General features: G+C 34.3%; 1 protein-coding gene across 12 annotated transcripts in view; it reads left to right on the top strand.

The window, feature by feature from the left end:
* Pals2 (protein associated with LIN7 2, MAGUK p55 family member) overlaps positions 1-13,875 on the top strand; it is a 113,867-nt gene extending 99,992 nt beyond the window's left edge. For all 12 annotated transcript variants that reach the window (XM_078039967.1, XM_078039962.1, XM_078039961.1 and 9 more), the window contains 2 exons: positions 1,042-1,170; positions 10,222-13,875. In XM_078039967.1, the coding sequence (XP_077896093.1) occupies positions 1,042-1,170; positions 10,222-10,398 (306 nt within the window). In that variant the 3' untranslated portion in view covers positions 10,399-13,875. The remainder of the gene's footprint in view (positions 1-1,041; positions 1,171-10,221) is intronic.
* The last annotated feature ends 266 nt before the right edge of the window (positions 13,876-14,141 follow it).

Below are 14,141 nucleotides of genomic sequence, written 5' to 3'. Positions count from 1 at the left end.
TAAATCTCTGATGAGTTAGCCACCAAAGGGTCAAATAAGGATAGAAATCATGTGATTAAATCTGCAGAAGTTAGGTTTTGTTTATTTTCTCAAAATACACAAATGCATATGTTAGGAAATATTAAATTTTAAACTCAAGGCTGCAATACAAAGAATAAAAAACTGAAGTCCCTTCCCCTCCTTTCTATCTTATGTCTGTGTTTCTCTACACCATGCCCCATGTAGCGCACACGCACGCACACGCTCGCGCTCGCTCGCGCGCGCGCTCTCTCTCTCTCTCTCTCTCTCTCTCTCTCTCTCTCTCTCTCTCTCTCTCGCTCGCTCGCTCTTGCTCTCACTCTCTTACACACACACACACACACACAGGACATTCACTTCATTCTTGTTGCGTGTCTCTCTCTCACCTCTTCCACCTTTTCATATACAGCCCAACCTCATTTCTCTACTCAATGATAAATATTAATAGTTTGATATGTATATTTCTAGCCATTTTAGTAAGCCTTAAATACAAACATCTATAATGTAATGGGTTTTTCTATTTTACTGTCATTGCCTTTTTCATAAGTGGAAGAATTTTATACAGATTATTTGGCTTTTTTATAAAGCAGTGGTTGAAGATCTTATCAGGTTCTGTGAATAATTTTTCTTCTTTGTGGTTGCTGCATAGTATATCACAATATGGATGTACATGTATTTATTTAGTCACTCTTAAGTAATCAGCACTGAGGTTATTTCTATTTTTTCAATATTGACAGAATTTTACAATTACACAGAAAGAGTTTACATCACTCATGAGTTTTGGATCACTAAATCTTACACTTTTCCTTTGTTTGAAGGAACAAAGGAGGACTGACACTGAGTTTACTACAAAATTAATGAATCACTATTTTAGGAAGGTACTATATGAAATCAGCAGAACAATAGGAGAGGGAGTAAATTATGTCCGTAATCCTTAGGAAGAAGGCAGATAGACTTTGAGTTATATTAAAGGGTAACATATTCAAGTTCTAATATAAATTGGTTTGTAATTATTTTACACAGGCACTGAAAGTGTTGAGGACGTCCGAATTCATGCCCTATGTGGTATTTATTGCGGCTCCAGAGCTAGAGACGCTGCGTGCCATGCACAAAGCTGTTGTTGATGCAGGAATCACTACCAAGCTTTTGACGGTGAGCAATTCTTTTCAGGCTTATATTTTTTATATTTTTCCCTAAATTATTTCCTTTTCCTTTTCTTTTCAGTATGTTTAATTCTTCCTAGTTATACTAAACAAATAAATATACTACATAAATTGTTACAGAATAAAATTCTGTTGTTAGGATTTGGAACAGTACTACTATTTCTTGAGAATACTTGTACCTTTTATTTTAAAACAAAAATGTAATTACCCATTATAAAATGTAAGAAAAAAAAACAGTATTATTGTTAGAATTAGGGGTTCTGTTGTTCAGTTTCAGTGTTTTCTCTTTTCTCCTACTCCTTTTTCATATAATGAAAAGTTTAAGATACACATAAAAGAAGGAAAAAAGTGAGCCATCATGTGCCCAACACCTCCCTTCAATAATACATTCCATTCTTGTTGAGTTAAATATCTCCTCACCTCCTTCCTCACCTTGCATTATTTTTGAAGCAAGCCTATAATATTATATAATATTATATAAAACACTAAAGTATCTATAGATACTTTAGTGTTTATCTTTGAAAGATAAGGTCTTTTTAAAACATGATAATAACACTATTACACAAAAAATTAATAAGTAATATTATAATATATCTTTTTAAAAATATTTTTAATTGTATATGGACACAATACCTTTATTTTATTTATTTATTTTTATGTGGTACTGAGGATCAAACCCAGTGCCTCACACGTGCAAGGCAAATGCTCTATCACTGAGCAACAATCCCAGCCCATCTCTTTTTAAATTTTTTTCAACTTAGTTAATTCAGGTGTAATTGATATACAGTTATCTGTACATATCTAAAGTACCCAGTTTGATAAGTTTGAGCATATGTATGCACCCATGAAACCATTCCAACCAAAATAATGAACCTATCTATCATCTCCATGCTTTTTCCTGTGTGTCTCTGCAACCACATCCAAACCATTCCCCACAGCATTCACCTCTTCCTGATTTCTAGCAGACAATATATCTTGAAATCAGGTAGTATTAGTCTTCATGGTTCTTCTTTTTCAAGTTGTTCCATGTCTCTATTTAACTTTCTGAATATTTGAAACGTAGTTATAAGTTAATGTTATTATCTTCTAGTCCTGCCCAGTCTGGCTGGGCACAAAATCACAAGCCACTCACAGCTTTGTAGATTCAAACAGCAATTCTTTATTCCTGAACTCACCAGCACTCTACACACGTTCTGGGGAAATCCGAGTTCTGCCGCCAAATTCACGTACTCCACCCGGCTCTAATCAGCGGGATACGGGCAGGGTACACCTTAAATCTGGAACCGCCCTAAACCCAAGGAGCGGGATACTCCCTAAAACCTGATCCGCCCTAAACCCGGATCCGCCCTGGTCCTTGAGCAAGGTCACCTTACTCAAGCATACATGCAATGTCACTGCAAATGTCCAAGGCAAGTCCTTCCTCTAAGCAACATGGGGTACGCTGGCAAGGAAATTGTCATACCTACTTGGCTAATGGCTCTCAGCATAGTCCTGTTATTTATGTAAATCCTGGGACAGTTCTGATTTTTTTCCCCCATTATGGATAATATTTTCTACTTCTTGCAATCCTGGTTATTTTTTTTGGCGGGGGGGTGGGGTGGGGGTGTTGTTTTGTTTTGTTTCCGTTTTTGTTTTTATGCCAGATATTTTGAGTTTTGTTTTGAGATGCAGTTATTTGGAAATAGTTTGTTCCTTTTAGGTCTTGTGTTTATAATTTGTTAGTTAAGACCTGAACAGTTCTCATTCTCAGGCCCATTATTCCCCTCTATTGAGGCAAAACCCAAACCCATTTGGGGTTTGGTGCTCTTCCAAATGGCCTGTGAATCATGAGTTTTTCTGTTCTGGTAGGAACAGTACTATTCCTGGCTCAGCATAAATATCTACACTCCTTTCTGGTGTTTGACACATGCACCATTGGTGCTCAGCTGACTTCTTCAGGGATCAGCTGCAAATTTCTAGAGTTTGCCCCCATGCTGCTCTTATCTGGTTTTCTGTCCTGAAAAGTTTTCACCTTGGAAACTTTTGAACTCCCATCTCTGTCCTCAGCTTAGTTCTTAGACTCCTTTTAGGCTTTCCCTCCCCTGCAAACTCTTTCAAGGTTGTAAATGGGGGTATTCACAGGGCTTGCTTCATTTGTTTCCTGTCTCTGGAACCTCTTTCATTGCCTAATGTACAGTGTCTTTCAAACTATTGTTTGGCATATTTTTTTTTCTGTGTTTTTGTTGTCAGGAGGTAGGGTTAGTCTGGTTCCTGGAAGTAGACATCCCTTTTGGGTCTTTTAATCTGAAAATTCTCACTGCCTGCCTCTTTCCCCTCTAACATTGTAATTTAGTTGCTGTTGTTGTCATTTTATAGGACATTTACCCTTTAGTGTTCCACAGTCTGGAGTTTACCCATTCTTTCACTTTCGTTATATTTTCTTCTGTCCTTTCTCTTTCCTGTGAACTGATAGGTAGATCTAGAGGCCTGATCAGATGTAGATTTAGGTGAGTTTTATCGGGGTTTTTTGGTTTTGTTTTTTTTTTTACAAGAAAAATTCATTTGTGGTATTTCTTATGTTATTACATCATGGTACTTATGTTAGGCTGTCTCCCCTTTTGTGTTAAGATTAAGTAGTGATAGGGCTGGAGTTGTAGTTCAGTGGTTGAGCGCATGCCTTGCATGTGTGAGGCACTGGGATCAATTCTCAGCACCACATAAAAATAAATAAAATAAAGATCCATTAAGCACTAAAAAAAAAATTAATAATTAAGTACTAGGTTCAAAATGGTGACAAACTTTTTACCTTATGATTTTAGCAAACTTTTGCTCTTTGCCTGGATCAGTTATTGTTTTGTTTTTAGGAATGACAAAGTGGTAATATTCTGAGTTTTTTATTTCTTCTGCATATATAAAACTAGAATTCTTTAAAAGACCTCAAAAATTTATAACCCTGAGTGCCTATTTTTAAAAAATAGACTCCCAAATAAATACACTTATGCTCCATCTCAAGGCCTTAGAAAAGGAAAAACAAATTAATTCCAAAATTAGTAGAGGACAAGAAACAATTAAGATCAGAGCCAGAATTAATGAAATGGAAAATAAAAAAATACAAAGTATTAATGCAAAAAAGAGTTGGTTCTTTGAGAGGATAAACAAGATTGATAAAACCATAATTAAACTAACCAAAGAAAGAGAAGCTGGGCACTGTGGTGCACACTTATAATCCCAGCAGCTTGGGAGGCTGAGACAGGAGGATCACAAGTTCAGAGCCAGTCTCAGCAAACTCAGTGAGACCCTATCTCTAAATAAAATACAAAATAGGGTTGGGGATGTGGCTCTGTGGTTGAGTGCCCCTGGGTTCAATCCCTAGTACCAAAAAAAACGAAAGAAAAGATCTAAATTAACAAAGTGAAAAAGGAGATGTCATCACAGATACTTCTGAGATCCAGAGGAAACTTTTGAAAATTTATACTCCAGTAAGCTGGAAAATGTAAAAGACATTGACACATTTCTAGATACATATGAAATTGAACCCGGAAGCTGTAAAATACCTAAACAGGCCAATATCAAGTACTGAAATTGAAACAGCAGTTAAAAGCCTTCAAAGAAAAGCCCAGACCCAGATGGATTCTTAGCCGAGTTCTACAAGTGTTAAAGAATTAACACTTGTCTTTCTCAAATTACTGCATGAAATTGAAAGGCAGAGAACACTTCCAAATACATTCTAGGAAGCCAGTATAACTCTGATATCAATACCAAAGACACATAAAGGAAAGAAAACATCAGAACAATATCCCTGATGAACACAGATGCAAAAATCCTTATTAAAATACTATAAAACCACATTCAAAAAACACATAAAGCAGATAATATACCATGATCAAGTTGATTTCATTCAAGGGATACAAGTTTGGTTCAACATACACAAATCAGTAAATGTAATTCAGCAATTAAATAGAATTAAGAATAAGAATCATTATAGTGGATGCAGAAATGGCCTTTACTAAAACCCACCACCTATTTGTGTTAAAAACACTGGAGAAACTCTAGGGACATAAGAATTTAACCTCAACATTATAAAGGCTAGATATGACAGATCCAAAGTCAACATCATACTGAATGGAAAAAAACTTAAAAATTTTTTTCTAAAATCAGGAACAGGACAAATGTCCAGAAGATCACCACTTCTATTCAGTATAGTTCTTGAAACTCTAGCCAGAGCAATCAGGCAAGAGAAGGAAATTAAGGAAAAGAAGTTATCAGTCTAACTGTCTCTCTTTGCTGAAGACATAATCCTACTTTTGGAAGACCCAAAAAACTCCACTAAAGACTTCTAGAACTGATAAAAAAAATTTTTTTAAAGTAGCAGGATACAAGATCATATTGCTTTCCTGTACTCCAATAATGAATCTACTAAGAAAGAAATCAGGAAAACTATGCCACTCACAATAACCTAAAAAAAAAAAAAGAAAAATACTTGGGAATTAATCTCACCAAGAAGGTGATTGTTCTCTACAATGAAAACTACAGAACACTGAAAAAATTAAAGACCTTGAAAAATGGAAAGACCTCCCATATTCTTGAATAGGCAGAATTAATATTGTCAAAATGACCACACTATCAAAAACAATATACAGATTCAATACTTTCCTATCAAAATACCAATAACATTCTTCACAAAACTAGAGAAAAACAGTTCTTATATTCATTTGGAAGAATAAGAGACCCAAAATAGCCAACACAATCCTGAGCAAGAGGATAGATGGAGCAGGCGTCACAATACCTGAACTCAAATTATACTACAAAGCTATAGTAACAAAAACAACATGGTATTGGCTTCAAAATAGACATGAAGACCAATGGAATAGAATAGAAATCACATAGACAAACCCAGACACTTGTAGCCAGCTGATAGAGATCAGATACCATAATGATAAGGGAAGATCAGTGGAGTTAATACAAGGAGATTGAGAGGGAAGGACAGGAAATGGGGAGAAATATGGAATGAATTTAACAAAATCATAGTATGCATATATAAATGCACAACAGGGAATTTTGCCTTTACGGGTATGTAGAAAGAACAAAAGTAAGATCAATAGAAGAAGGAGAACAGGAGGAGGAGGGAAGGGAAAAAGCAGGGGAAAGGGATTGAAATTAAATTTCATGCATGTATGATTTTGTCAAAATAAAGCCAACTACAAGGTATTACTATAATGCTCTAGTTTAGAAAAAAAGGGGAGGGGTCCTCATTAAAAGTTGATTACTCTGTGGTATAGTTTATGGAGGAAAGGCAGGATACAAGCCTGACTCTACCTTTATGGGTCAGCTTGCAGAATAATGAATGGGTTTGTTCCCTGTGGCAGTTATTATTCCTATAGATGTTCAAATTGTCCCATCGTTGACCAATGTGAGCCTATTTTAGTTGGTGCTAAATACTTTTTTTATGAACCCAATGGTCTTGGATAACTTCCTTGCTGACTGATATGATAGATATTCTAGGCTCATCATTTTCATTTTCAATTCTAGGCCAGAAATCAAACATTTTTCAAAAATGTTTTGGTTCCTTTTAGAGTAAATGGTATTTTAAGACTGTAATGCAAGGATGCAATGCATATTGTCTCAAGGTTAATCATTGTTTTTAGCTAGACCTTTTTACGTTAAAAAAAAAGCTAGGATAGGGCTGGGGCTGTAGCTACGTGGCAGAGCACTTGCTTAGCCTGTGAGGCACTGGGCTCGATCCTCAGCACCACATAAAAATAAACAAATAAAATAAAAGGGTTGTATTCATCTACAACTACAAAAAAAAAAAATTTAAATCTAGGATACATGCTTTTCTGTTTGTACATTTAAAGGACACTGTGTCATGAATTCATACTGATTTTTCCAAAATCCTTTTATCTTAAAACTAATTCCTTTTCCTATTGCTGAATATACATCATAGTTTTCAGAAATATTGGGAAAGTGAGACTATCACATAATTGTTCATTTGCTTTATCTGACAGTACAAATACAACAGTCTGAGAAAAAAAAATCTTATCAACAGTACCACTTCTGGTGTGATTTTTCTGTGAACAGCCCCCCCCCCAAACACATATGCCCAGTTCTTTGTATCTTTAGAACACATACCACCAAATCACTCTGGTTTTGTTTTTGTTTTCATTTTTGTTTTTTGGCGGGGTGGGTACCTGAGATTCAACTCAGGGACACTCAACTATTGAGCCACACCCCCAGCCCTATTTTGTATTTTATTTAGAGACACAGTTTCACTGAGTTGGCTTTGCGCCTTAGTATTGCTGAGGCTGGCTTTGAACTCTAGATCCTCCTGTCTCAGCTCCCTGAACTGTGGGGCTACAGGCATGCACCACTGTGCCCAGCCAAATTCACTCTGTTTAATGTGACCTACAATACTTCCTATGTACTTAGGTTAGTTATTATTCTTTTTGATGCTTAAATTATGCTTTTTTCAGCTAGTAAGAGCCTATTCAGTTTGACTTCCGAGCCTTTTTAATACAACCCTAGTAGTTTTTGATGATTCTTTGCTTCCTAGTATGACAGGCTGTTCCAGGTTATTCTTATATATTTCCTGACCCAGTCATGGAACCAGCCATCCAGATGCCCTGATTAGAGATAATCTAGGCTCTCAGGGTGTACATTCAACTCTGTTGGACATAGTTTCTAGGCCTTTCAGTGGTCAGAGAGAGGATACAATTTTTTGCTTTAAAAAACATACACAATTAGCTCAACTTGATAGTTCCAATTCAAATTTTATGTTTTATTTGCCTTTTTGCTTCTTATGCTAAAAGTCTTGGTTCCTGATGACATTAACATATTTCTTATTTTGCATATATATAAACAAAGTATAATTTCTGAGTAACTCTTAATAACAGTATGGTTTTGAAGTTTTAAGTGTCAAGACTTTTATTTAATGTTTGAGGATATAGCTATCCCACAAGGTATTGAGTTATTTTGTTTTGAAGTCATTAAAATAGTTTCTTTCTATATGATTAGGCCACTGACTTGAAAAACAGGTTTGTTTCATTTTGATTTTGATATTAAGGTATTACCCTTTTCTTCTATTTGCATTTAAATTTGTTGTATAATTCTGTATAACATTTTCATAGTTTCAATGTAAATTTTAAAAACAAATCTACCTTTTCTCTGTCCTGTCCACTCTCTTCCCTCCCACCTACAAAGGTGGTCATTTTTGGTAACCATTTTTTTTAAAGTATATATGGTTACCTTCCTTCCCCCATTTCTTATATAAAAGGTATCTTAGTCTATGTAGTAGAAATAGCATATCTTGGAGCTTATTCTATAAAGAGATTCTTTATTCCCCTTTCTGTCTATATTCCACTTTTTGTTACTGGACTTTTTTTTAACAATCTAGATTGCTAATGATAATAATAGGTAAAACTTGCTTTCATGTTGAATTATGATCTCATTATAAAATTTACCATCAAAGGTATTTTAAAAGTCTCCAGGGAAGTGTTCATGGGCATTCAGGTTCCTTGGTTATAGTAGTGAACCCACTTCTCTGTAAGCTTTTTCTTAGGTGTTTTCACCAAAACCACTTACATGCCTCCATTGTTATGCTGATGATGTAGTAGCTAGCCTAGACCTAGGATACTTGCCTTGTCACCTACTTTACATCTCCTTTTGGATGTCTCACAACCACATGGGTGTCTGCTACATACAAAGTAGAACTTTTTGCCCTCTACCCACCCCACCCCCCCCCAAAAAAATCATGCTGTCCTCGTTCTGCATAACCCTTACTCTACATCTTCTATAGCCACCCATTTACTCAAACTGGAAATGTAAGCACTAGCCTTGATGTATTCATTTTCTTCTCTTTCCACATGTAGCCCATCAGCTAATCCTGATGATTTTATCATTAGAATAAATGTCCAGGCTGGTGTCTTTTCCACCCTCTCTGCCACCAACCTTGCTGCATCCACTCATGTCAGATCACATTTCCCTTCATTGTATTGAAACCCTCCAGACCCTAGCCCTAATCCCCAGCTCTCCATCCACTCTGGTCTTCTTTTAGTCAATTAAATATACCAGGCCCATTGCCCACCTTTGGATTTTGCACTGTTATTTCCTCTGCCTGCATTGTTCTTTCTACTGCTATACACATGACAACCTTCTTATTTTCCCTTACTTTCTCAGCATGACTTTATCTAGAGCAGATCTGTTAAAATTCTTTATGCCCAGTTTGTTTCTTTTATAGCACTTATTACAACATGCAATTTTTTGTGTTTATTTATTTGTTCCTTACCTGTCTCTTTCACTAAAAGTTAGGAACTCTTTCTGCTGGTATTCATGTTTATATCCGTCAGGTCCGAAACAGTAGCCACTTTAATAGGAGCTTGGTAAATATTTGTAGAATATACAGATATATAATGAAATTCCCAAAACACTTGGAATTTTATGAAAAGCTCTGCTTGCTCATGCAGAACCCATTACTGAAGTACTCCCTACAGCATTCCAAAATGACTAAAACTATTTCATGAAATATAAATAATACTAACACACAAAAAAATAACTAAAAGTGTGTATGAGTGTATGTTTTGGTGGTAAATGGCTAGCATGTGGGTAGTCTTCAAAACACACTTAAGATTCTGAGATTGTTAGTAAATTGGCTTTTATAAATAGCCACTGCAAGTTGGACTCCATGATTTAAATGGGCCAGAAGATAAATATCTTCTGAAATAGAAGAATATAGAAACTAGAAGCCAATAACCTGCAATAATTCTTTTATTACTTTAGATTATCACATGATTATTGCTAATGATTGTTGTCAACAGCTTTCAGTTAGAAATTTTGTCCAAATATCAATGAAACAGAAGGTACAGAATATTCAAAAATACAAACACCAAAGTAGGTGAAAAGAGTAAGATATGAACAGATGATAATGTCTTTTTTTAAATTTTGAGGATTAATATCAGAATTACAAAAAAATGTCCAACCTACTTATTTCTTACTCACTTTTAGTTGGAGTTTGAGCAAGTAAATATGCATTACAATACAAACATTTCCTTCTAAAACTCTTCAACAGGACTCTGACTTGAAGAAAACCGTGGATGAAAGTGCACGGATTCAGAGAGCATACAACCACTATTTTGATTTGATCATTGTAAACGACAATCTCGACAAAGCCTTTGAGAAACTACAAACTGCCACAGAAAAACTAAGAATGGAACCACAGTGGGTCCCAATCAGCTGGGTTTACTGATGATTCAATAAGGTTAACAATAAAACTTTTAAAAAGTGACTCAACAAATAAAAATCTTGTACTGAGAAAGTACATGCACAGATAGAAGATACCTGCCAAATCTAGGCATTTTTATTGTGTAGATTGAGAAACAGTACACTATTCTGAATTTTTATATAAAATGTGGTTGAAAGGTGTACTAATATATAATTTATCTTAATTTTTCTAACTTTCTATGGATAATCTTTCTATTCATATCATAAAGAAATGCGTTGAAGCATTTTGTATATGTTTTGATTTAGTACCCTTGCCTTTTTCATCAAAGGAATTTTCCAGTCATTCACACTAACATTGGTCTCACATTTTCACTGTGATAATGAATACTTGAAATAGTTTTGTAAAGCTGTTGTTCAGTTCGGTATTTAACTAGTGAAGGGTCACTTACTCTAATTAGAAGAAAATAGTAGTTATTGACCTACCTTCTTGATCAAATTTCTTACAGAAACAAAATCTTAATGTCAGTGTCAGTTAGTCTTCTACCATTTAAAGACTTGAACATCAGAAGTCTGTTCAAGGCCACGTATTTTTCATTATTTCAGAGATGTATGGCTATCCATTCTAATTTGTACAAATAGAATAGTCTTTTCATTTCTGTCGTTAATGGAAAAATGAAGAGCAATACCTTGCACTCTCCTATGAGGTTCTTCTTTTCATTTATTGCTGTGACATGCTGATGCTAACTAATTTAGCATATACACATAAGCTTGGGCTAGAAGCAAGGTCATGCAGACTAAGAGAGTGCCTTATCCTGTAAAACCTTACACAAAATGATGCTTAAAGAAAGTTTATTTATTTTACATGTAAAACTTATTTGAACCAATTACTTTAGTTTTCCTTAAAGAATATGGTCAGCAAAATATGGCTCTGCAAATTTCTGTAATGTTTGACAATTTAAGTTTGCAGTTAGTAGTTTTTTGGAGTTTTATTTTTTGTGAATGATCATCGTGCTTTTTGAAATACATGATCAATAGAGTACTTGTTCTATTTGTTGCGTCAAAGATCGAATCCAAGCCAGACACAGTGGGACACACCTGTAATCCCAGCAGCTCTGGAGGCTGAAGCTGAAAGATCAAAGCCAGCCTCAGCAACATCGAGGCACTAGGCAACTCAGTGAGACCTTGTCTCTAAATAAAATACTGAAAAAAAAAAAGATTGAATCCACTGAATAATTTACAAAATTTGAGAGTAACTATCAGCTGTCATGTACACACACACAATACATATGTATAATATTACATATACTATGTACTATGTATGTTAAGTAATTTTTATATTTTTTTATATTTCTCTTAGGAAACAGACTTTTTTTGTTTAATGATTAGGAAAAATGTCCTCTTTAAATGCATTGACATAATACACAAATTTCCACATTCATCTCTGTAATATCTTCTTCAGGATTCTTGGATGGTATAAATTCTTCCTAAAACATATTCAGATATGCAGCCATCACTAAACTAAGTTAACCATATTCTATGTTACTGCTAACTTTTCATATATACAATATTCACACTTTTAAGGGTTTGGTGCTTAACTATTGATGATCATCTTTGTCTAGTGGCCTCAGACACCTGGCTGCTGAATGTGTTTCTCCCCTCATCCAAGCTGTCACATGGAGTGCCAGCTGGTAAGAAAAAATATATGGCAATAAATAGTATTCACACCGTGTTTTAAATCATTTTCACAATGAAATGATATACCCAAATTGCTGTATTATTAAAATTGGAAAGCTATAGATTTTTTAAAGTTCTAATTCCAGAATCACATAGCTGGTTCATAAATTTGTTTTTCTTTTAAGCAACATGAGTCAAACGCACAGTATCAAGTTGGTGTCCTGTGACTTAATGTTTTAACACACTGTAAAGTATAAGAGAAATTTCAGTTCTGCACTCTCAGGAAATGCACAGTATTATCCAGTGTACCTTCATGCTGCTCCATGAGGCCTATCTAAACAGCTGTGGGATAACTCTAGCAGCACAGGAGTTTGTCCACAAAATATTTCTACCTTCTTGGTACAACAGAGATGACTTTCACATATATATTTTTAGCCTTGTGTGATATAAAAATGCATATTATCTGGAATATAGTCTATACTTAAAGAAATTATTTCTATAATAAATGTATTTATAATTGATTACATAATTAATGCACATTATGTTCCTCCTAATATGGAATGAAATAATACAATTTAATTCATTTCAGCATAGATGCAAATGCTGAAGAAAAATAAATTCAGAAAAGTTCATTGTATCTCAGTGACGAGTAACCAAACTTGAAACCCAAACAAACTAGCAGTGCTGTTCTGAGGCAAAGAGGCCCAGAGATTCTACCCTGGATTCTTCCTAGATAATGTGATCAAAGAATTGTGTACAAGATAATAGACTTTTTTCCTGAAAGCTTTACTGAAAAGAAAATGATTTACAATGATATTGAACAATTATAATTGATACAGTACACACACACACACACACAGGTGCTTTGGAGATACATGGCGTGCTGATACATGAATGCAAATGAGGGTTGCTTATGGACTGTGAGTGTCCACATTCAGCATTCAAGGCATGACTATTTATAGACATTAAAGGTTATATATTTTCAAATGTTTAAATGCCCATAGAAGTCAAGTCCCTGAATAAGTCATTTAACTAGTGCTACTGGAGTATGCTTTATACCCTATAAGTAGAATTTTCACTTTCATTACAGGTATGATTGTATTAGGCAATCTCCATTTTTATTTGATATTTATATAATATCAAATGTCAAATACATCAGGGTTTTTTTTTTGTGGCCAACTTTGTATAATTGCTGACCATAGTTCTAAAATAGAAATTGTTTCAGAAAACCAGTATTACTATAGCAATAGTAGCCTAAACCCCAGATTCTAGAATCTAGTATAATAGCCTATAAGGACAGTTACCTTTAAAACAGCAGATTGGTTATTAAAACAAATTTAGAAAATAATCCAAAGTTATACTCAATACAAAAAAATATAACCCAAATTAGCAATAAAAGCCAATAGCATGACATTACAGATACTGTTTTGGCCATAATATCCTAATGACAATAAAGCACTTATATATATATATATATAACACATGTCATGATCCTGTGATTGATTTTTAAGATGGATAGCCAGAGTTAGGTATAATTTTGGATTTACAAATTCAAAATGAAAAAGCTTTGAAAATTGGTCAAAATAATAATCTACTTAAATTTTTTGTGACTTCTGAAACAATACTCCATTATTCAGAAATCACAGGCTAGATAGAACAATAATTTTACATTATCTTTATACTAAATATGGAAAAGGCAACCCTGAAGTTTTACATACATAGATCTTTTTTTTTAATGTTTGAGTTGTCATGTGTGTATATACCTCTGTGTTTAATATGTGATATCCTCTCAAAACATACAATTAATAAAACCAAATATACTCACCAATTTATGATAGCCAGTGTTCTAAAATTTTTAATTATTCTCAAATTCCTAGGTAATTAAAACTGTTTTAGATTGTTTTGAAAGGCTCGATTCTACCTTTAAATTGACATTAATCTCCTTTCTGAAAAATATATGAGAAGTTCAGAAAATTATTGTTCATGATTATAATTTAATTTCCTTAAGGAAAAAAAGAGTTCTGGATGGAAGCATCTTGGGAAATATTTAACCCTTCAATTGAATTTGTTGATAAGATTCAGGCTTCAAAGTTG

Source organism: Ictidomys tridecemlineatus, chromosome 2, assembly GCF_052094955.1.
Source record: "Ictidomys tridecemlineatus isolate mIctTri1 chromosome 2, mIctTri1.hap1, whole genome shotgun sequence".
NCBI classification, from domain to species: domain Eukaryota; kingdom Metazoa; phylum Chordata; class Mammalia; order Rodentia; family Sciuridae; genus Ictidomys; species Ictidomys tridecemlineatus.
This window is presented reverse-complemented; position numbering and strand designations above follow the sequence as displayed.